Genomic DNA, 25,957 nt, shown 5'->3' on the forward strand with positions numbered 1-25,957 from the left:
CTGATGTCTTCCCTTGGCTTTTCTTTTCCATCACTTCCACCGGTTTCCTGAGCACTTGATCATGCAGCCATCTGAACTGACCCGGGGTTAATGAGGTCTTACATCCTGCCAGATTGTGATGTACAGTGGTATTGCCGGTTCTACAGAGGTCACAGCCTGTTCCGTACCCAGCCACCGTTGGAGGTTTCGGGGGCAGGGCAGGGTGTCGTAGGTTGCCTGAATGAAGAAACTGAGTTGGGCCTGTGGCAGTTTCCACGTCTGCCCAGCAAATCACTCGACTTGCCATCTACATACATGTATGGTATATGAAGTGACCCTTTTGATGGAGCCTTTCAGAACCTCCTGGTGCTTCCCGGTGAATAGTCAATGTCTTTGTGCTGTGGTGACTGGACCCAAGCCCAATTATCATTTCAATATATTTTTCCAACCTTGGCCTGACCCATCAGGTCCAATCGGAGCCGGGTTGGGTATTTACGCTGTGTTCTGCATAATATCTACTGAATAATTTAGCAGTTTCAGAAATACTGACAAACTAAATCTGCAAGAAACTTACTTTTTTAATCCATGTTTTATGTCCATCTGCATCTTTCTGGTAGAAAACAGAATCAAAACAAATAGGTTTAATCCACATGTCTTCTTGTTTTTTTTTGGGGGGGGGGGGGGGGGGGGGTTCTGGACAATCACGCATTTTTCTGCCACCTGTTTAGCTTATAGTTGCCGCTAGTACATTCATATCAGAATCAGAATCAAATTTATTGCCAAGTAAGTTCGCACATAGAAGGAATTTGATCTGGTCTTATTGGTGCATAAACAATAAGAACAAGAAAAGAAAAACATTCCTGTAAGAAGTAAAAGAGTCACAGAGGCAAAACTACAGTTTATTCACTGTTAAATAAATATAAATATAACGTAGTGGAGTTGGACTGTGCAAAAACAGGTGATTGAAGTATAGGTGTACAGTACCTTTCAGTGCAGGGATGAACAATCCATACTTTTTCATCATACAATCCATGATGCACTGTTTCTTTCTCTTTTTGCTCTGCATGCACCACTCTGCATTTAATCATTAGTGATTGATCTCTGCTCCCCTCCACAGCATGTCTTTTTCCTGGTTCTCTCCCTCAGCCCCAACCAGTCCCAGCAGAAGACTGCCCCACCCTGAGCCTGGTTCTGCTGGAGGTTTTTTCCTGTTAAAAGGGAGTTTTTCCTTCCCACTGTAGCCAAGTGCTTGCTCACAGGGGGTCGTTTTGACCGTTGGGGTTTTACATAATTATTGTATGGCCTTGCCTTACAATATAAAGCGCCTTGGGGCAACTGTTTGTTGTGATTTGGCGCTATATAAAAAAAAATTGATTGATTGACTTTTTGGTAGTGGGGGGGCAGGGTAAGTGAGGGTCTCAGGCATTATTTATTAGTCTAACTGGGCTTTCTATGGCTGGAAAACAACACAGGCATGACAAATACAAAAAGATAAAAAAAAAAAAAAAATACAGAGACTGAAAGAAAGTCACGTGACAGTTGATATGTTCAGAAACCTTCCATTTGTCCTCTACCAACCTGACCGAACCACCACATGGAAAAATTCTGGATTATACAACAACCAGTGCACCACACAGAAAAACTCTGGATTATACAATAACCAGAGCACCACACAGAAAAAACTCTGGATTATACAACAACCAGAGCACCATACGGAAAAACGAGTTTATACAAAAACCAGAGCACCATATGGAAGAACTCTGGATTATACAACAACCAGAGCACCATATGGAAGAACTCTGGATTATACAAAAACCAGAGCACCATATGGAAAAACTCTGGATTACACAACAAGCAGAGCACCACACGGACAAACTCTGGATTATACAACAACCAGAGCACCATATGGAAAACCCCTGGATTATACAAAAACCAGAGCACCATATGAAAAAAAAACCTCTGGATTATACAACAACCAGAGCACCATATGGAAAAACTCTGGATTATACAACAACCAGAGCACCATATGCAAAAACTAGTTTATACAAAAACCAGAACACCATATGGAAAAACTCTGGATTATACAACAACCAGAGCACCATATGGAAAAACTCTGGATTATACAACAACCAGAGCACCATATGGAAAAACCCTGGATTATACAAAAACCAGAGCACCATATGAAAGAAAAAAACCTCTGAATTATACAAAAACCAGAGCACCATATGAAAAAAAACCTCTGGATTATACAATAACCAGAGCACCACACACAAAAACACTCTGGATTATACAACAACCACAGCACCATATGGGAAAAAAAAGATCTGGATTTTACAACAGCCAGAGCACCACACAGAAAAACCCTGGATTATATAACAACCAGAGCACCATATGGAAGAACTCTGGATTATACAAAAACCAGAGCACCATATGGAAAAACTCTGGATTACACAACAAGCAGAGCACCACACGGACAAACTCTGGATTATACAACAACCAGAGCACCATATGGAAAACCCCTGGATTATACAAAAACCAGAGCACCATATGAAAAAAAAACCTCTGGATTATACAACAACCAGAGCACCATATGGAAAAACTCTGGATTATACAACAACCAGAGCACCATATGCAAAAACTAGTTTATACAAAAACCAGAACACCATATGGAAAAACTCTGGATTATACAACAACCAGAGCACCATATGGAAAAACTCTGGATTATACAACAACCAGAGCACCATATGGAAAAACCCTGGATTATACAAAAACCAGAGCACCATATGAAAGAAAAAAAACCTCTGGATTATACAAAAACCAGAGCACCATATGAAAAAAAACCTCTGGATTATACAATAACCAGAGCACCACACACAAAAACACTCTGGATTATACAACAACCACAGCACCATATGGGAAAAAAAAGATCTGGATTTTACAACAGCCAGAGCACCACACAGAAAAACCCTGGATTATATAACAACCAGAGCACCATATGGAAAAATCCTGGATTATACAAAAACCACAGCACCATATGGAAAACCTCTGGATTACACAACAAGCAGAACGCCACACGGACAAACTCTGGATTATACAAAAACCAGAGCACCACACAGAAAACTGTGGATTAAACAAACCCAGAGCACCATATGGAAAAACTCTGGATTATACAAAAACCAGAGCACCATATGGAAAAAAATCTGGATTACACAACAAGCAGAGCACAACACGGACAAACTCTGGATTATAAAACAACCAGAGCACCATATGAAAAAATACCCTCTGGATTATACAACAGGAAGAGCACCACACAGAAAAAACTCTGGATTATACAACAACCAGAGCACCATATGGAAAACCCCTGGATTATACAAAAACCAGGGCACCATATGAAAAAAAAACCTCTGGATTATACAACAACCAGAGCACCATATGGAAAAACTCTGGATTATACAACAACCAGAGCACCATATGCAAAAACTAGTTTATACAAAAACCAGAACACCATATGGAAAAACTCTGGATTATACAACAACCAGAGCACCATATGGAAAAACTCTGGATTATACAACAACCAGAGCACCATATGGAAAAACCCTGGATTATACAAAAACCAGAGCACCATATGAAAGAAAAAAACCTCTGGATTATACAAAAACCAGAGCACCATATGAAAAAAAACCTCTGGATTATACAATAACCAGAGCACCACACAGAAAAACACTCTGGATTATACAACAACCACAGCACCATATGGGAAAAAAAGATCTGGATTATACAAAAACCACAGCACCATATGGAAAACCTCTGGATTACACAACAAGCAGAACGCCACACGGACAAACTCTGGATTATACAAAAACCAGAGCACCACACAGAAAACTGTGGATTAAACAAACCCAGAGCACCATATGGAAAAACTCTGGATTATACAAAAACCAGAGCACCATATGGAAAAAATCTGGATTACACAACAAGCAGAGCACAACACGGACAAACTCTGGATTATAAAACAACCAGAGCACCATATGAAAAAATACCCTCTGGATTATACAACAGGAAGAGCACCACACAGAAAAAACTCTGGATTATACAACAACCAGAGCACCATATGGAAAAATCCTGGATTATACAAAAACCAGAGCACCATATGGAAAAACTCTGGATTATACAACAACCAGAGCACCATATGGAAAAACTCTGGATTATACAACAACCAGAGCACCATACAGAAAAACTCTGGATTATACAACAACCAGAGCACCATATGGAAGAACTCTGGATTATACAAAAACCAGAGCACCATATGGAAAAACTCTGGATTACCCAACAAGCAGAGCACCACACGGACAAACTCTGGATTATACAACAACCAGAGCACCATATGGAAAAACCCTGGAATATACAAAAACCAGAGCACCATATGAAAAAAAACCCTCTGGATTATACAACAGGAAGAGCACCACACAGAAAAAACTCTGTATTATACAACAACCAGAGCACCATACGGAAAAATTCTGGATTATTCAACAACCAGAGCACCATATGCAAAAACTAGTTTATACAAACACCAGAACACCATATGGAAAAAACTCTGGATTATACAACAACCAGAGCACCATATGGAAAAACTCTGGATTATACAACAACCAGAGCACCATACAGAAAAACTCTGGATTATACACTAATCACAGCACCATACAGAAAAACACTCTGGATTATACAACAACCAGAGTACCATATGGAAGAACTCTGGATTATATAAAAACCAGAGCACCATATGGGAAAAAAGCTCTGGATTTTACAACAGCCAGAGCACCATATGGAAAAACTCTGGATTATACAACAACCAGAGCACCATACAGAAAAACTCTGGATTATACAACAACCAGACCTCCATATGCAAAAACTAGTTTATAAAAAACCAGAGCACCATATGGAAAAACTCTGGATTATACAACAACCAGAGCACCACACAGAAAACTCTGGATTATACAACAACCAGAGCACCATATGGAAGAACTCTGGATTATACAAAAACCAGAGCACCATATGGAAAAACTCTGGATTACCCAACAAGCAGAGCACCACACGGACAAACTCTGGATTATACAACAACCAGAGCACCATATGGAAAAACCCTGGAATATACAAAAACCAGAGCACCATATGAAAAAAAAACCCTCTGGATTATACAACAGGAAGAGCACCACACAGAAAAAACTCTGGATTATACAACAACCAGAGCACCATACGGAAAAATTCTGGATTATTCAACAACCAGAGCACCATATGCAAAAACTAGTTTATACAAACACCAGAACACCATATGGAAAAACTCTGGATTATACAACAACCAGAGCACCATATGGAAAAACTCTGGATTATACAACAACCAGAGCACCATACAGAAAAACTCTGGATTATACACTAATCACAGCACCATACAGAAAAACACTCTGGATTATACAACAACCAGAGTACCATATGGAAGAACTCTGGATTATATAAAACCAGAGCACCATATGGGAAAAAAGCTCTGGATTTTACAACAGCCAGAGCACCATATGGAAAAACTCTGGATTATACAACAACCAGAGCACCATACAGAAAAACTCTGGATTATACAACAACCAGACCTCCATATGTAAAAACTAGTTTATAAAAAACCAGAGCACCATATGGAAAAACTCTGGATTATACAACAACCAGAGCACCACACAGAAAAACTCTGGATTATACAACAACCAGAGCACCATATGGAAGAACTCTGGATTATACAAAAACCAGAGCACCATATGGAAAAACTCTGGATTACCCAACAAGCAGAGCACCACACGGACAAACTCTGGATTATACAACAACCAGAGCACCATATGGAAAAACCCTGGAATATACAAAAACCAGAGCACCATATGAAAAAAAAACACCTCTGGATTATACAACAGGAAGAGCACCACACAGAAAAAACTCTGGATTATACAACAACCAGAGCACCATACGGAAAAATTCTGGATTATTCAACAACCAGAGCACCATATGCAAAAACTAGTTTATACAAACACCAGAACACCATATGGAAAAACTCTGGATTATACAACAACCAGAGCACCATACAGAAAAACTCTGGATTATACACTAATCACAGCACCATACAGAAAAACACTCTGGATTATACAACAACCAGAGTACCATATGGAAGAACTCTGGATTATATAAAAACCAGAGCACCATATGGGAAAAAAGCTCTGGATTTTACAACAGCCAGAGCACCACACAGAAAAATGCTGGATTATATAACAACCAAAGCACCATATGGAAAAACTCTGGTTTATGGGTGATTCTTAGACTACGGGCACTTATTATGTCCTTTGATCATATTGTATGAAAAACAGAAAAAAAGGGGAAATTTCACACTTTTATAGTTATCTTTACAATGAAAGTGTTTTAAGAAATTTGTTTTAGTAGTCTATGATGACGTTTTCACCTTTTGTCAGCATCATTATGTGCAAATATTGCCGTTTTGTGCCACACCCAGACTTTTGATCTTCAATGATAAAAATGAATGGTAAAAAAAATGTTTTTTCTAATGTTTTAAAATATCTCTGAATAAAATATCAGTAAAATAATCAAAATTTAATTGGGGTATTCAATGTCATACAACTGTTGTGATTTTTTTAAACAAAATGTGGTTGTCCCACACTATTGCCGTAATTTCCACCACAACACTGTAATGTCCCTTTAAACAGTTTGTATGAAAGATTGTTTGGGTAGTTTCTATGGAGATAAATAGTGACATCAGAGCACATGTATATTGTAAGGCAATGGTGTGGTGGAAATTACATTTACAAGGCCAATAGTGCCCGTAGTTAAAGAATCACTCTTATACAAAAACCAGAGCACCATATGGAAAAACTCTGGATTATACAACAACCAGAGCACCACACAGAAAAACTCTGGATTATACAACAACCAGAGCACCATATGGAAGAACTCTGGATTATACAAAAACCAGAGCACCATATGGAAAAACTCTGGATTACCCAACAAGCAGAGCACCACACGGACAAACTCTGGATTATACAACAACCAGAGCACCATATGGAAAAACCCTGGAATATACAAAAACCAGAGCACCATATGAAAAAAAAAACCCTCTGGATTATACAACAGGAAGAGCACCACACAGAAAAAACTCTGGATTATACAACAACCAGAGCACCATACGGAAAAATTCTGGATTATTCAACAACCAGAGCACCATATGCAAAAACTAGTTTATACAAACACCAGAACACCATATGGAAAAACTCTGGATTATACAACAACCAGAGCACCATATGGAAAAACTCTGGATTATACAACAACCAGAGCACCATACAGAAAAACTCTGGATTATACACTAATCACATCACCATACAGAAAAACACTCTGGATTATACAACAACCAGAGTACCATATGGAAGAACTCTGGATTATATAAAAACCAGAGCACCATATGGGGAAAAAGCTCTGGATTTTACAACAGCCAGAGCACCATATGGAAAAACTCTGGATTATACAACAACCAGAGCACCATACAGAAAAACTCTGGATTATACAACAACCAGACCTCCATATGCAAAAACTCTGGATTATACAACAACCAGAGCACCATACAGAAAAACTCTGGATTATACACTAATCACAGCACCATACAGAAAAACACTCTGGATTATACAACAACCAGAGTACCATATGGAAGAACTCTGGATTATATAAAAACCAGAGCACCATATGGGAAAAAAGATCTGGATTTTACAACAGCCAGAGCACCACACAGAAAAATGCTGGATTATATAACAACCAAAGCACCATATGGAAAAACTCTGGTTTATGGGTGATTCTTAGACTACGGGCACTTATTATGTCCTTTGATCATATTGTATGAAAAACAGAAAAAAAGGGGAAATTTCACACTTTTATAGTTATCTTTACAATGAAAGTGTTTTAAGAAATTTGTTCTAGTAGTCTATGATGACGTTTTCACCTTTTGTCAGCATCATTATGTGCAAATATTGCCGTTTTGTGCCACACCCAGACTTTTGATCTTCAATGATAAAAATGAATGGTAAAAAAAATGTTTTTTCTAATGTTTTAAAATATCTCTGAATAAAATATCAGTAAAATAATCAAAATTTAATTGGGGTATTCAATGTCATACAACTGTTGTGATTTTTTTAAACAACATGTGGTTGTCCCACACTATTGCCGTAATTTCCACCACAACACTGTAATGTCCCTTTAAACAGTTTGTATGAAAGATTGTTTGGGTAGTTTCTATGGAGATAAACAGTGACATCAGAGCACATGTATATTGTAAGGCAATGGTGTGGTGGAAATTACATTTACAAGGCCAATAGTGCCCGTAGTTAAAGAATCACTCTTATACGAAAACCAGAGCACCATATGGAAAAACTCTGGATTACACAACAAGCAGAGCACCACACGGACAAACTCTGGATTATACAACAACCAGAGCACCATATGGAAAAATCCTGGATTATACAAAAACCAGAGCACCATATGGAAAACCTCTGGATTACACAACAAGCAGAACGCCACACGGACAAACTCTGGATTATACAAAAACCATAGCATCACACAAGAAAAACTGTGGATTAAACAAACCCAGAGCACCATATGGAAAAACTCTGGATTATACAACAACCAGAGCACCATCCGGAAAAACTCTGGATTATACAACAACCAGAGCACCATATGGGAAAACTCTGGATTACACAATAAACAGAGCGCCACACGGAAAAACTCTGGATTATACAAAAACCAGAGCACCACACAGAAAAACTCTGGATTATACAACAACCTGAGCACCATATGGGCAAACTCTGGATTACACAATAAGCAGAGCGCCACACGGACAAACTCTGGATTATACAAAAACCAGAGCACCATATGGAAAAACTCTGGATTATACAACAACCAGTGCAAAATCAAATCAAATCAGTTTTATTTATATAGCGCCAAATCACAACAAACAGTTGCCCCAAGGCACTTTATATTGTAAGGCAAAAGCCATACAATAATTACAGAAAACCCCCAATGGTCAAAACGACCCCCGATGAGCAAGCACTTGGCGACAGTGGGAAGGAAAACTCCCTTTTAACAGGAAGAAACCTCCAACAGAACCAGGCTCAGGGAGGGGCAGTCTTCTGCTGGGACTGGTTGGGGCTGACGGAGAGAACCAGGAAAAAGACATGCTGTGGAGGGGAGCAGAGATCAATCACTAATGATTAAATGCAGAGTGGTGCATACAGAGCAAAAAGAGAAAGAAACACTCAGTGCATCATGGGAACCCCCCAGCAGTCTAAGTCTATAGCAGCATAACTAAGGGATGGTTCAGGGTCACCTGATCCAGCCCTAACTTTAGCTTTAGCAAAAAGGAAAGTTTTAAGCCTAATCTTAAAAGTAGAGAGGGTGTCTGTCTCCCTGATCTGAATTGGGAGCTGGTTCCACAGGAGAGGAGCCTGAAAGCTGAAGGCTCTGCCTCCCATTCTACTCTTACAAACCCTAGGAACTACAAGTAAGCCTGCAGTCTGAGAGCGAAGCGCTCTATTGGGGTGATATGGTACTATGAGGTCCCTAAGATAAGATGGGACCTGATTATTCAAAACCTTATCAGTAAGAAGAAGAATTTTAAATTCTATTCTAGAATTAACATGAAGCCAATGAAGAGAGGCCAATATGGGTGAGTGGTTTGAATAGACCGTGAGCAGGGTGAGAAGGGTCAGCTGTGATCCGACCTGCTCGGCCCAGAGTCCTGGAGACGTGCAGGTCGTGGAGAGATGGAAGGCTACAGCCGATCACCTTCTCAGCAGAGGCCACAATGCGCTGCAGTCTGTGTCTGTCCCTGGCTGTGGCCCCGGCGTACCACACCGTGATGGAGGAGCAGAGGATGGACTCGATGATGGCCGTGTAGAACTGCACCATCAGCTGGACAGGCAGCTTGGCCTTCTTCAGCTGCCGCAGGAAGTACATCCTCTGCTAGGCCTTCTTGATGAGGGAGCTGACGGTTGACTCCCACTTGAGGTCCTGGGTGATGGTGGTGCCGAGGAAGCAGTGACAGTCCACAGTGGTGATGGGGCTGTTGGTGAGGTCGAGGGAGGGCGGGGGAGCTGTGGCTTTCCTGAAGTCCACGATCATCTCCACTGTTTTCTGGGCATTGAGCTCCAAGTTGTTGCTGCTGCACCAGGTCACCAGCCAGTCCACCTCCCTCCTGTAGGCAGACTCATCCCCATCCGAAATGAGTCCGATGAGGGTGGTGTCGTCCGCAAACTTGATGAGCTTAACAGAGTTGTGGCTGGAGGTGCAGAAGTTAGTGTAGAGGGAGAAGAGCAAAGGGGAAAGGACACAGCCCTGTGGAGATCCTGTGCTGAGAGCCCAAGTGTTTGAGACATTTTTTCCCAGCCTCACATGCTGACTCCGGTCCGTCAGGAAGTCTGTGATCCACCTGCAGGTGGAGTTGGGCACGTGGAGCAGAGAAAGCTTGTCCTGGAGCAAAGCTGGAAGGATGGTGTTGAATGCAGAGCTGAAGTCCACAAACAGGATCCTAGCGTAGGTTCCTGGGGAGTCCAGGTGCTGCAGGATGGAGTGCAGGGCCAGGTTTATGGCATCATCTACAGACCTGTTGGCTCTGTAAGCAAACTGCAGGGGTCCAGGAGGGGGTCGGTGATGGACTTCAGGTGGGATAAAACCAGACATGACTACAGACGTGAGAACCACAGGACGGTAGTCATTAAGTCCAGTGACGCGTGGTTTCTTGGGGACTGGAACTATGATTGAGGACTTGAAACAGACTGGAACATGGCATGACTCCAGGGAGGTGTTGAAGATCCCCGTGAAGACTGGGGCCAGCTCATCAGCGCAGTGTCTCAGGGTGGCAGGAGAGACACAGTCTCTCTCTTTTCGACTCTGTATGCAAACTGTAGACGATCTAGATGTGTGTGAAGGCAAGCTTTGATGTGCTGCATGACCAGCTAGTCGAAGCTTGACTGAGGGAAATGTTGAAAATGTTGAAAATGTCTGCACATGCCAGGTTTTCCCCTGCCTGTGTAATGACTTTCTCTCCACACTAGATGGCGACCTTTGTTCTGTTCTTGTAATACATTCTGTTCTCCACTAGATGGCGCCCTTATGTTGTACTGCACACCATGTTTGGGTTATGACTGATTATCCAAATACTATTTAAACCCAGACTTTATATTCATTGATAGCCAGATACTTGGTTTTGTCTTGCCAACCTAGGTGAGATACCACTGTAGACTCGCACGACTCTTTTCTGTGCCTTGATATTCCCTTTGCCTTGCCAGCCTTCAAGCCTCATCCACACTCCAAATGGAGATCAGAGGGTTTTACCTGATTGCTGCACTGTGACCTTGAACGCGTCTCCAGCTGTGCGCTCAGATACTTATTCTGAGGTAACGCTGGCCTGGCCCCCTGTCTCTGCATTAAAACAAACTGTCTTGTCCTCGTGTTCCAGAACTACCCAGTACTGCCTCCATGTGGACCTGGACCCTGGTACTGGTTATCGGTTCCATACGTCTCTGCGGAAACTCGTCAGCTCCTGGCATGGAGTGCTCCTGGACCTAAACGCCAGTTAAGTTCTGCTCCATCTCTGTGGGATCCCGCTCTCACATTCCTCAGATTGTGACTGTGCAACAAAAAAGAACCATTCAAGAAGTCTGTTTATAAACTGCATGAACTGTGATATCAAACAGTTGAGAACGCTGCCCAGCTGTATCATTTCCTGCTTGATGGGAGCTGCGCTTCAACCCGTTTGTGAACAGAGACTATTTGGGCTCAGCGTTACTAAGTGCATTCCACTTACCCTATGTGTCTTCTTCCGTACTTCCTGGTTACTGAAGCAGCGTCCCATCTGGCTCTGGTCCTTGACCTCTTTGTGTGCCTTTATTCCTTCAAGCCTGGCTCGGGAAACTGCAGCTCCTTATTTTCACTGCTAGGAGGCGGGTCCCTCTCCATACTGCAGAACCCCTGCAGCACCTCTCATTTATTGTTGTAATAAATTATATTTTTCCTTTTGAACTCAGTCCTGTGTCCTGCTCCCTGCCTGTGGGTCCATAGCCTGAAAGGGTTCAGTACCATCCGAACCCCTAACCATAACAGCACAGTCTCTTAGAACATGACATAGAATGCTTCCTCGTGTTGACATTGGAGACGGCTCTCTTTACCTTGTCTGGGGACAGCTGTCCATCGGGTGCTGGTGTCAGACCCTGTGGTGTGGTGTTGATGATGCAGAAGTGGTTGAGCTGAGCATGTCTGGGAGGGAAGTGTCATTGTGGCATATCTGGGGAGCAGGGTTGCTGTCTGTGATGATTCAGAAGCCTTGCTGTAAGTGTCCTGTGTGTTGGTACTTCGTACCATACTTCCTCTGAGCCTCTCTGACACCCCAGCATAGATTTCTTCTGGCTAGTTTATATGCTGCAGCATCTCTGGACCTGAATGCAGCATTCTGGGCCTTTAGCAGTGCATAGACTTCTACGGTGAGCCAGGGTTGCTGATTTGGCGCAAAGCTTGAAAGTTTTCAGTCATCATCTGTTAATATAGATCATGACAGACACCTCCAAGATGATGTTATCATATGAGGCTTGTGGTAGCCTCCCTGAACACATCCCGCACTGTGGTTTTAACGTAGACTTGCAATGTACTGACGGCACCTTGTGGCCACAGTCTGACATCCTTGAGAACCAGCTTTCCTTCTATCTCCCTCGGTCTGTATGCTGGCATTTGAATAACAGTAAGGTGATCAGTGTTACCGATATGAGGGAGGGGCGTTACCCTGTCGGAGTTCTCCACGTTTGTGTAAACCAAATCCAGAGACTTGTTTTCTCTTGTTGGGAAGTTCACCTGCTGGTAGAATCTTACTAGAACAGTCTTCAGACATGCCTGGTTGAAATCTCCCACGATGATTAAAGATGCACTGGGTTGGTCATTCTGCGGCTCACTGATTGGCGGTAGGCGGTACATAAACAGCAACACTCGTAAGGTTTAACAAGCTCTATTGCGCTATTAACAGGGTTGGGAGGGTTACTTTCAAAATGTATTCTGATACAGTTACTAGTTACCTGTTGAAAAATGCAATCAGTAACATAATTCAAGTACCATAATATTAAAGTAATGTAATGTGATTACTTTTAATTACTTCTGGATTACTCCAATATCAAATATGCTAATACAGACAAAAGAATCTAAATAGAGTCTTGACCACATAGTACAGTTTATTAAGCAAAAATAAAACTGTTTCTTTTACATGGCATGCTCTGTTTTACTTCACATTATGAATTAAGAGCACCCACAATGTTTTAAACACACCCAGCGTTCACCTGCTAAATTTTGAACAAAAAATGCCAAACAAATGAAGGATAATGAAAACTCAGGTGTGTGCGGATGAATTTGTAATTAAAAGTGGCAGAACAATATAAAAAAAAACAAATTCTGCTACTTGTTCAGTAAACATAAAATTATCTTACTTTAGTCTTTCACATAGCATTCGCACCATGTTTAACATATCAGTCCACTTACTGAACTTTCAAAATAAGAACAAAAGCATAATGAAAACCATTAAGTAAATCCTGTCAGTAAGGAGGTGTGATCATCATTTTAATTCCAGGCAAGTTAGTGATTTACGTGCATAGAAGTTCAAGAAACAGGTGGAATATGCCGGAAAGCTGCGCATGTTGGCAAAGCCACAAATGGAGGAATATTTCAATATTAATTCCATAAGTAAGAGGTTTTGGTTCTTCTTGTCACTTTGTCTGTGATATTTGGATGATAAACAGCTGTATGTCTCCTGCCGTACCTGTGTCGCCCGATGACACGGACCATTAACTCTTCGCTTATGTCTAGTTGATATTTTCCACTGCTAGACCAATGTCTAGTTAAAATACTTGTTGTTAGTGATTAAAATTGTTCGACAAGACTGGGGATTTTTTTTAATTTGCACCTTAAAATAATGAGATTATAATGACCTGCGCTGTGCCGCTCACAGTCAGACCCACACATAGAGATGTGTACCCACACCACTGACTTTATGAATGAAACTCAGTCAATAAAGGATAATTGTGTAAAAATATAATATATATAAATGTATTGTAATGGTTTTAGGAGCCACGCTGCACTGAACAGCTGCTGCAGCAGGACGCCTCAGATCAGCAGCTTGGACAGCGCAGATCTGTGTAACTTTCAACACTAATATTTGGGAATGTGTATGTGTCAGAGTAAGTTTAATACTTTCCTGACATAATTTAATGTAAATTAATTTTACTGGCTCGATATCCAGGTCAAATGGCATTTTAACACGTATTTTGCAAGCATTTTTCTGAGTGTGTTCAGTCGCGGATCTCCATTGAAAATGCATTAACATCCGGGTACTTCATCAATATTTTGCCCGGTTAGGAGACGCCATGTCGCTGTCCATGAAGGGACGTTTTCGTTTCAAAAAAAAAAAAATTATATACAGATATCATAAAATGCATTAAAATTGTAATCCTGCGAAGTAATCCCCATTTTTACTAAATATACCTGTAATCTGAATATGTGTTTTTTTCTGTAACTGTAGCAGAATACAGTTACCTTTTTTTTTGTATCCTAATTACGTAACGCCATTAGATGTATTCCGTTACTCCCCAAGCCTGGCTATTAAGATATCCCATAATCCCTTGCACGCCAGAGAGTTGCAGCAGTCTAAACAACATAGAGAATCCACATGGCAACAATTGCAAATGAAAATTATACAACCAAAATGTCATTTTTTATCCCTTTCATCACGTTAATAAGAGACTGCATGCGTGAGACAACTTGCTAAAACAAATATTTCAAATATTCTGTGTCTGCTGTTTAACCTGCATGGATCTTCATAAATGCAAACCGATTTTCAGACATCTTATAAATTACTCTGGAACAAAGAGCACACACAGTGTTGTAAAGGACAATAAGCAGGACGTTAAAGAGCAAACTTCACTTTCACCCAGAACGACATGAACAGGAAGCTATCGCAGCTCACAGCGATTCCCGTTGAAAATAACGGAGGAACAACCTGAGCTTCTCGCATGTTTACATAAAACAAACACAATAACAACGTCTAAAACCAAGATAATATATTCACAAGAGTTTAATCACAATATACAAAGAGTTTTATGTTGCGATGTTAATGGTGTTGTCCGTGTGCAGCGGTTAAAGTGCAGCCTGATCAAACTGACTCAGTGCATTTCTCAATGATTACGTTTACATGCAGCCAATAACCCTTTCATAACCAGAATATTAGCAAAAACCCGGTTGCGCACGGCCATGTAAGCACCCACAAAAACCCGAATATGCTCATATTCCGGTTTTTAAGAACCCGAATATGACCCCTGGGTTACTCCTTTTCTAACCCGAATGTCAGGTCATATAAACGCGCATCAGAATATCCCCATAGAAAGGAACATTATTTTGTGTTCTGCACATGTCCTATCCGCAAGGAATCTTGATCTTTTGAGTACGGCAACTACTTTTATGCGGCGCGCGGACACCACAAGCAGAGGTAAACAAGCATAGGGAAATCCAGACGCGGCAGCACAGCACCACACTTTTGGAGCGAGGAGGAAACCGAGTGCTTCATTAGTATCGTGAAAGACATGAATATAATGTCTTTTATTGACAGTAGAAAGTACAGAGATAGCGAAATTTACAAGAAGGTGGCCGAAAAGCAGCATTTATTTTACGCGAAGCAGGATTTGTACAAACCCCAGACCAAATCAAGCACCGGTGGAAGGCGTGCGTTGCTGTTTAGATGGGGATATTCCAAATGATACCACTGGCCATGTATACAGGAGTAACTCTGTCTGCTTAAGCATGTAAACGAGTTATTCCTAATGATTCAGAAACCGGAATATTGACCTTATCAAGAATATTAATGGCATGTAAACGTAGCCAATGTTAATGACATCTCGCAGAGCGGAGACCTCTCTGAAATGCTGTGAGATTTTGCAGGATTTGAAACCTTAATAGGGCGAATATCTGACTCCATCCACAGGTACTACACTGTGTATTTTAGAAAGTCATGTGATGCTTTTTGCATGTCATGTGACTGGTTTCCATTCCAGTTATTCTAAATAAGGTTTTTTGAGTCACCTGAAACATCTGCTCATGTAACCATGAAAACTTTATACGATATTTGTTTTTTTCTAAATACATTTCCATTAAGCATGTTTTCAATTTGCATTTTGGAGAGTAATGGCACCTCGTGTTATGATGTCTTTTCTAAAACAGTTGACTGGTTAGATACATGAGCCAATCTGGACTGCAACAGTATTCACCTCAGTGCTCTGCAAAAGTCTCAAAGGCCTCTTACCTTTTTTGACTGCCTGATCCTGGCAGTTTTCATATGTACAAGGCCCCCAGGCACTCCAGGAAGATATCTTACATTCAACAGGACAACTAATGTGGCAAAGTTGGGAGGTTATTGGTGGAATACCCAAGCAGCGATCACTATCCACGGGTCGTGCTGTTAAGACACACAAGTTGTGATTATCAGTGTCATGCAGAGTACATTCGCTGATGAGATCATACCTGTTAAAATGCTTATGAACAAGCACTGTCTGACCAGTTCAGCAGAGTATCCGTGTTTACTCTCCTTTTACACACTCAACAGAGGACAGCAGAGTGGGAAAATGTGATTTATGTTTTCTTCATTAAAAACAATTCATCAAAGTCAAACAATTAGCACACATTTTAAGCACAGATATGTAATATTTGACTGTAATATATGAAATACCAATCTTTATGTTTGAGGAAAATTGAGTTTTTCATTCATCCATTCTCTGTGCCAATCGTTGACTGAGCTTTTCTCAACAGATATGTTGTGTCATTATGGTCTGTGCCATTTGCCATTTTTACCCCATAACTCCAGAGCATTCCGTCATAGATAGCCCAAACTATACCTTTTTGGAATAGTTATGATTAGACAAGTAATGTGATATAGTTTTCAACATGATTGGAGTATTTTTAAAGTTGGACCTCTGTGTAATTCTTCATTGACCCCTACCTGGCTACAGCTACAGCTACCACCCTGTGTTGGTTATCATACATTTTTGTGTAGGCGATGGTACACTGAGGCTGGATTCTAAGTCTCGTTTCTTCCCTTTAAGTGGTACCGATTAGGTCAAAATTGATGACTGGCTCATGGACTACAGGGGTTGTCCGTCTGGACGCTCTTTCGATGACATCAGGGTTCCTGAGGTGCCGTCTGGTCATCCTCCAGACTCTCTAGACTGGACGTTGGGAGGCCACACTGCCACGTTCCTGACTCCATTGTCGACTTCTGTCGGGCGCACAGCCACCCTCCTGATTCTACTTTTGCCTCCTGCTGACCACATGACTGCCCTCCGGTCTCTTCGTTCTACCTCTGCCGGCCATGCACATTCCCTCCTGTCTGTGTCATTGTTTTTTTGTGGTTCCTGCCTTCCGGTTGCCTCCTCCCTCTCTGGGTTTGTTTTTGTATGCCTGCTGTTTTTTTCTTTGTCGTGGTTCTGGCCCCTTGGTCCTTGCCTCACTCCCCCTGTTTGTCTCCCTTCTGTGTTGGGGGGTTTTTCTTTTGGCTGTCAGTATGATCCATTACGTGCTCCCATGTCTGCTCATCTTAAATGTGTTTAGTTTGTGAGCTTGTTGACTCCACTTCCCTGCCTGATGGTGCATATTGGCCTCCTCCCTGTTTGTTGGGCTGGACTTCCTTGTCAGTTAAGATAAATCACTTTCTTGTGTTCACTGTCTGCAATTTAGGTTCTTATCAAAACAATCTTTAACAAGTTAAGTATGTGGAAACAATTTTGAATTAAAATTTTTCAGCACCACACATAAAATACACCAAGTTCATAAACTCTCAGAGCTGACCACAGGCTCATTATAAAATGTGTAAGTAACTATGTTTTTTGATGTATTGACAGCAAGACTGAAACTAACAATTATTTTCAAAATCAATCTACTATTTTCTCACTTAGTCTATTCTTGCTGGTCCATAAAATGTCAAGAAGTAGTGAAAAATGTGAATCAATGTTATCCAGAGAGATCAGTGAGTAGCCACATCAGGAGGTGGCTTGGAGCACCAAGATAATTGACTAATGTGGCCTTGTATAGCTCATCAGCAAAACTCCAGCTACCCACAACCTCTCTGGTTGAAGAATTTAAGACAGCTAAGGCCCGGGTGTACCTCATGCTGAGGGACTCCAAGGATCCCTTCATCAGGGATGCTAAACCAGACGTGGAGTGTGGTAGGAAATGGGTTGTGGCACAAACAGTGGATCAGGTAGAGAATAACCTCAGACTGAAGGAGATTGTTGGTGCTGTACAAAGGGACAAGGTGGGTATTGGTTGGAGAACAACTGGTGGTCAAAGCAGAATGGGAGGGATAGAAGAGGCATGGTGACAGAAGAGATAAGGAGGATGAAGGAGGAGAGTCGGACGGTGAGGGCAGTAAGCCAGGCGCAGCAGGGGTCCTGGACCACATGGGAGGATGCTTCGGACCGTAGTATCAGTTGGTCCAACCTGTGGTCCATGGAGCCACTCCGCATCAGCTTTCTGCTGCGCTCAGTGTACGACCTTCTGCCAACCCCTGTCAACCTGCAGAAGTGGAAGTTGGTTAAGTCAAATGCATGCGTCAGATGTGGAAAGAGGGGTACATTGGAACATGTCCTTGCTGGTTGTGGCTCATCATTACAGATGTATACATGGTGACACAATCAAGTCCTCAAGGTTCTTGTGGATGCCCTGAATACACAGCGTGAAGCAACCAGCTTTCAAAAGCCCTGCCAGGAGATTCCATTCATGAAGGCTGGTGCTACGGTCAGGAAAAGGCTTAAACAGGACACTACGACCTCTGATAGTGCACTGAGACAGTGGAGCATCCAGGCGGACATTGGCAAGGCTTTAGTCTTTCCACACCACATAGCAGTCACCACTCTGCGGCTGGATATAGTACTGTGGTCGGATGATGCAAAGGCCGTCATGTTGGTTGAACTAACAGTACCATGGGAGACCAACATGGAATGGGCCTATGAGAGAAAACTGGCCAGGTACAGTGAGCTTAAGGGACAGTGTGAAGATCGAGGTTGGAAGTGTTCTGTCTACCCAGTAGAAGCTGGCTGCCGAGGCTTTGTGGGGTGTTCTACCATCAGGTTTTTGACTGACATTGGGGTGCCCCCAAGGCTGAGGAGGGCCACTGTGACCAAGCTCCAGGAGGCAGCTGAGTCTGCGTCTGCATGGATCTGGAATAAGGGCTGGGAGCCTTAGTACCTAGTTCTTGAGCTGAGTTGTTGCTGTCACCCACCAGGTGGCACCCTTTGGGTGCTGCTGGGGCCGCCCATACATGTCATCTCCTACTGGAATAGGCCCCGAAAGGAGGTATGGGTTCCAGCTGAGGATGGTGGGTGATGAGCAGGGAATTTAATTCCTTGTATGAGCTGTACAGAGTTCAAATGATGCCTTCAAATGTTTTGCTATAAGATAACAGTAAAGCAGCTCGTAAACTAAATCAGAAAATATTCACATTTAAGAAGCTGAAGTCAAAGACATTTGATATTTTTGTTCTAAAAAAGACCCACAATAATTAATTATCAGAATAGTTGCTGGTTAGTTGAATAGTAAATAATTATACCTTCAGTTCAGTTTTAATTTATTTCATTTATATAGCACCAAATCACAACAAAGCTATCTCAAGGTGCTTCATACAAGTAAGGTCTAACCTTACCAACCCCTAGAGCAAGCACACAGGCGACAGTGGTAAGAAAAAACTGTCACATTGAGGAAGAAACCTCAAGCAGACCAGACTCAGAGGGGTGACCCTCTGCTTGGGACATTCTAATAGTTACAAGGTTTTTGCAGTTTTACAAAGCTGAAGAAACAGAAAACAGGACATCAAAAAACATAACATAGCAAAAGAAGAGAAGTCCTTGCATACATTTTCACCACAGACAGGGGTCATCCATGATTCCTCATGCCGTCAGTGGGCCTGTTCCTGCGACAACATCCATTCCAAACACAGACCGCAGTGTGTGGCACCAGCTTCAGGCCTGGCATCTCACGGTCAGTCCTGCACCCTGCGGTTTACCTTCCAGATGTGAAAGTGTAAGGTTCATTCCAGGTTCACATCTCTCTGCACTGTAATCACTTGGTTGTCTTTATAACCTCATCGGAGCATTTCCTCACTGCCAGACTGTTACAGTTTTTGTCCTAAGATAAAAACTGAAAATCATCTGAAAATAGTGCTTAGGTTGAAAAAAAAAACACAAAGGTTACAAAAAACACAATAAATCAATAACACTAAAAACACTGTTAAACTATCATGAACCCCAATAACATTTAAAACCACAAACCCTGATGGTGCATTGCAGCACACATCCATTGTTTATAGGTTAGCTAAAATGTCTAATTTCTTCAAAAATATTTGTTCTATCGACTTTCTGTTTTTGCAGTGTTCATCCTTGACCCAAAATACATAAGCATACCAAATGGCAAATGTAAGGTCTCCACAGTTTTTGCGTGATCAAAGCCATACACACGCACACACGTATACAGAGGCTACTTGGCTGTTATAATATATGAGGTCTATTAGAAAAGTATCCGACCTTATTATTTTTTTCAAAAACCATATGGATTTGAATCACGTGTGATTACATCAGACATGCTTGAACCCTCGTGGGCATGCAAGAGTTTTTTCACGCCTGTCGGTTACGTCATTCGCCTGTGGGCAGTCTTTGAGTGAGGAGTGGCCCACCCTCTCGTCGATTTTTTTCATTGTTTAGGAATGGCTCAGAGACTGCTGCTTTGTTTGATCAAAATTTTTTCAAAACTGTAAGGCACAACTGAGTGGACACCATTCGATAAACTCAGCTGGTTTTCGGTGAAAATTTTAACGGCTGATGAGAGATTTTGGTCTGGTAGTGTCGCTTTAAGGACGGCCCACGGCGCCTGATGGCGATCTGTGCTTCGAGGCAGCGTCTCGCCGTTTCAAGTTGAAAACTTCCACATTTCAGGCTCTGTTGACCCAGTAAGTCGTCAGAGAACAGAGAACTTTCAGAAGAAGTCGGCATGAGGAGTTTATTCGGACATTCCATTGTTAACGGACATTTTGTAATGAAAGAACGTGCGGGCAGAGTCGCATGTCGGGCCGGACCCGACCGCGGGGGGTCGCAATAGGAAAAACACCTCTGTTGGAAACCTTAACAGAGCCTTAAATTAGGATGTTTTTAGGTCGAAACAGGCCGACGACGGCGCCTGGAAGCGCTGCATGACGTCCCGCTCCGTGGGAAGTCCTTACAGCGACAGAAACACCCCATAATCTCTCATCAGCCATTAAACTTTTCACCGAAAACCAGCTGAATTTCTTGAATAGTGTCCACTCGGATATTCCTCACAGGTCCAGAAAAAAGTTTTATAAAGCAACGCGCGCCGTCTCGAGCAGCGTGTGAAACAAAGGAATTCAGCCGAGAGGGCGGGACCACATCTCACTCAAGGCCTGCCCACAGGGAAATGACGTCACCGACGCGTGAAAAAACTCACGCATGCGCACGAGGGTTCAAGCATGATTGGTGTAATCGCACGTCATTCAAATCCATATAGTTTTTTTTTTTTATAAAACTGCCGGTTAGTTTTATAAGATACCTCGTAGATTACACTGTGACAACTTCCAGAGTTATGCAGTTCTGCCTCATAATATTGCCATCTGGTTTGCTGTTTTTCTAGTCTTCACTTTCTTTGATGAATTACGTAAAGTGGACTGACTAGACATGTGGTCTTTGTATTCTTTGTGTTTCTACTGCATTTGGTATTTTTGCTTGCAGTACAAACATGCAGAATAATTTGCTTTTTTGGCACATGTGATTTTCAACGCTAAGTGACACAATGTGAACTAATAATTCCAATTGTCAAATTTCTAGTTTAATTAAACAAATAAAAACAATACATTAATATTTAATTTTTAAGCAGTAATGTAATGGAACATTGCCACAAGATGCCAATGTTCCTTGTCACAAACTGGTTTGGAAAAGTCACCTTCTTTGCCTCTGACTGAACTGAGGTTCGATGGTGTATTAGCACTGGCCTGCACACAGTAAACCTCCCGAGTCTGAATCCCGCCACCACACAATCCTGTCTGGTTTCCACGGCGACGATCCTGTTGACTCAGTAGGCCATCTACCCTGCACTCCGTCCACTCAGTAGTCTTCCAGGTGTATCTGAGGGTAAAGGTAGACACACATCAGTTAAAGCTTTATACCATCAATGTTTTGTCTTAAACAGTTCAACTAATTGACTCAAATACCAATAAAATAATCACAAGACCATCCTATGTTAGTCAGTAATGGTAATTTAACAAACTGTTTCTCTGTATCTGCAATGAAAAAAAAATTGTTTTGATATGACATAAATTTGACTAAGAACACTTGTTTCAGTCAAACTGTCCCCACAATTTATTATCGGAAGTCCTTGGGCCAGTTAAAAGATTAGTCCATGGCAATGAAACTGCTATTGTAGTAGCAGAATATTTCATCAGTGGGTGAAATGCAGCAATAGAAGCTACAGTTGTGGTCAGAAATTTACATACAGGCATACTCTTGATAAATGTCATGGTAGCTTGGGGCTATTATTGATGTCCTTGAACTGTTTGTGGAATGCACAGCATATACATAATTAACGAATCACTAATGAAACAAGAATTGGGTGCACACTTTTGAATATATTTTGGATCTTCTCTAATCCACATAGGGTCAAAATTACATACCCAGGCTCAAATATATACATGCATTAACTTGAATCTTTCAATAGGTGGTGCTGAAGGTTCTACAAGGTCTTTTAATGTGATGAGGCCAACTATTAACACCTCATTAGTGATTATGATTGACTCTTTGGCGCCATTAAAAAGGATGTGTTTGACAGCACTCGTTGGACTGACCAATGTTCAAAATAATGGGAAAGTCCAAGGAACTCATGGAGGTCTAAGAAGGTGAACTGCAGATATGCCTGTCTCTTGGAGCCATATCTAAACAACTGCAGATTTGAAGATAATCAGTGCAAAAAAAAAAAAAATGTACGTAACTATGATGTGTCACCACTTTGTCAAGGTCTGGAAAAAGACCAAAACTGTCACCTTCAGATGAGAGAAAATTGGATAGAATGTTCAGGAACAACCCAAGAACCATCAAGGCTCAAGCCTCCCATGAACTGGACACTGCTAGAACACCAGTACCACTGTCTACAGTGAAGCAAGATTTACATCACAATGGACTGAGAGGGAGCCAGTCAAGAAAGAATCTCCCGCTCAAAAATTCTTACCTTCAGTCAGTTCTCCACATTGACAAGGTTTTATGGTCAGATGAGACAAAGATTGAGCTATTTGGCCACAATAACAAGAGGTATGTTTGGAGGAGTATAGGTGAGGCTTTCAATCCCAAAAACACTCTATCAGCTGTCAAGCATGGTGGTAGTAGCATCACGCTCTGGGGCTGTTTTGCTGCCAGTGGTACTAGTGCATAGCACAAAGGGGATGAATTATTGAAGAAGGACTATTTCCAAGTTCTTCAACGTCACCTCAAATCAACAGCTAGACATTTGAAACTTGGACACCACTGGGTGTTCCACCAGGACAATGATCCAAACACACATCAAAAATGGTTCTGCGTTGGAACAAGAAGGACTCTGGAATGGCCTTCCCAAAGCCCTGACCTCAACACTGTTGAAAATTTGGGAGCAATGCTGAAAAGCCAGGTTTGTGCCAAGAAACCAACTAATTTAAATGAACTCTACCAATAGACTGTTGTCATATTGTTTGGTACATGTGTTGTTGTGAAAGTGTAGTGACATGGACCCACAACAGGGGGCGTAAATGAATGGACAATGAATGAGCTGAAAATAGAACACTTTACTGTTGTGAATGTGCACAACGAAATACAGACGGTTACAGAATTTGTATGTAGTTAATCTACAGAGGTGACGTGTGGGCAGGCTCGAGGATAGAAGACGTCTGTCCAGAGAAGAACCGGATCCCACACGATTTCCACTGCCACTGGCAGGAAGCAGAAACAGTGAGGTGTGGGTGTGTGCACACCCAGTAACACAGTCAGCAATGCAGGTGGGAACTGCACCTCCACCTCCGCAATACTGAACACAGTCAGTCCACTAAACCCGACCAGTTACATGTCTTACAAGTCGTGAAGGGTGAACTCCGTCACCCTGCCGTCAACGACTGGTTCAGCCTCCAGCTGACACAAGCAATTAGGTCCTTCTGTAATGGATAAACAAACTGTTACGTGCAATACGGCACAGTATCTAGCTGAGGAATATTACCTCCAATGGTAGGCGATATCTCGGCAGCGGGGTGGAGATGTCGTCCGGCTTTTATGGAGTGGTTGATGAAGTGGAGATAGGTGACAGCTGTCATGAGTTGATGAGTGACACCTGTCACTCCCGGCTGTTCCCGTGAGGCGGCACCGCCCTGTCGTGCCTGAAGCCCGCACTTCAGGCAGGGTGCCCTCTGGTGGTGGGCCAGCAGTACCTCCTCTTCAGCGGCCCACACAACAGGAACCCCCCCTCAACGGGCGCCTCCTGGCGCCAGACCAGGCTTGTCGGGGTGTCGGTAGAAGTCGGCCAGGAGGGCCGGGTCCAGGATGAAGCTCCTCTTCACCCAGGAGCGTTCTTCTGGTCCATACCCCTCCCAGTCCACCAAATACCGGAACGCCAGGCCCATACGACGGATGTGCAGGAGCCGGCGTACTGTCCATGCGGGCTCCCCGTGGACAGTAAATATATTATATTTTGTCCATTTTTGTCAGTCGTCCATGGAGTTGGGGCATTAATGGACAGATTATGTCACATTTTCACAGAGATCTGTGCTGAGCAGAAGGATTTTCACACATCTCCACTCAAAGTTTTGAACAAGCACAAAACTTTCTGATGAATTTGGTGCACATCACCTGACAAGGAACTCATTTTGCAGATGAGAGACGACTTTTGTCAAACAAAAACAAACTGACAGTATCATCTCCTTATATGTTTCCTTGATCAGTCTCGGTGTGACTGAGGAGTTTGAAACAGTAAAAGGTGCAGTGATGCAGCTCAACTTGACCTCTCCTCTCAGACTTTGTCCTTGTACTCAGAGGTCTTGGGGCTCGCCCTTGTCTCTCCACAATGGCTCTTTCAGCAGACACCTCCTGAATTTATCATAAACCAAAGTATTGATATCAGAAGGGCTGTCGCTCTTGGATCTGGAAGGCATTGGACTGCGGTTCGGGCCTTATTTATCTGTTCAAATCCGACCCGTGTCCGGCAGGCATTTTAATGTTTCTGTCCGAACCCAGAATTGTTAATGTTTCCATTATTTCCATCCTAAACAAATCCCCACAAAAAGGGAAAAAAAGCTGTTTGAGCCTGTGTTTTCTTTTTATTTTTTTTTTTAACAAAAATTAGCATTTGCATCATGTGATGCAGACCTGTTGGCTCCAGCACACAGAGAGAATAAAGTCTTTTAATCTGACCTGTTATTGTGTCCTTTCAACCGGATTCATGATCACAGCCTGACAAAAACTGTTGTCCACATAAGATGCCCTTGGTTTTTAAGGTGACACCTGAAAATACTTAAATTCCTTATTGTGGAAATTACTTTTGTGAGTAAATGCAGTGTTTTTTAAAGAAGTCCCTTGGTGTTATAATACAGTGCTCCGGGTGCATTTTTCAGCCCACTGCCACTTTGTCCCTCCACCAAAAAAAGTAAAATTACACTGTTAACAACAGCAACAACAAGAACAACAGGCAATTTATTATGAGCGGCTGAGGTTAGAAAGGTGGGGCTATGGCATCATAATTTCAAAAATGTGCCATACGTTCAATGTCGTCATGTTGTCGTGACCGTTCCCAACCTGAACCCATCTATCAATCA

General features: G+C 42.1%; 1 protein-coding gene across 1 annotated transcript in view; it reads right to left on the reverse strand.

Moving 5' to 3' along the window:
- LOC117501852 (thrombospondin type-1 domain-containing protein 7A-like) overlaps positions 1-25,957 on the reverse strand; it is a 316,378-nt gene that overhangs the window by 209,438 nt on the left and 80,983 nt on the right. The window contains exons 4-5 of the mRNA XM_034160813.1: positions 22,081-22,262; positions 16,388-16,540 (exon numbers count right to left, since the gene is read on the reverse strand). Of these exons, the coding sequence (XP_034016704.1) occupies positions 16,388-16,540; positions 22,081-22,262 (335 nt within the window). The remainder of the gene's footprint in view (positions 1-16,387; positions 16,541-22,080; positions 22,263-25,957) is intronic.

This window comes from Thalassophryne amazonica, chromosome 20, assembly GCF_902500255.1.
Source record: "Thalassophryne amazonica chromosome 20, fThaAma1.1, whole genome shotgun sequence".
Taxonomy (NCBI): domain Eukaryota; kingdom Metazoa; phylum Chordata; class Actinopteri; order Batrachoidiformes; family Batrachoididae; genus Thalassophryne; species Thalassophryne amazonica.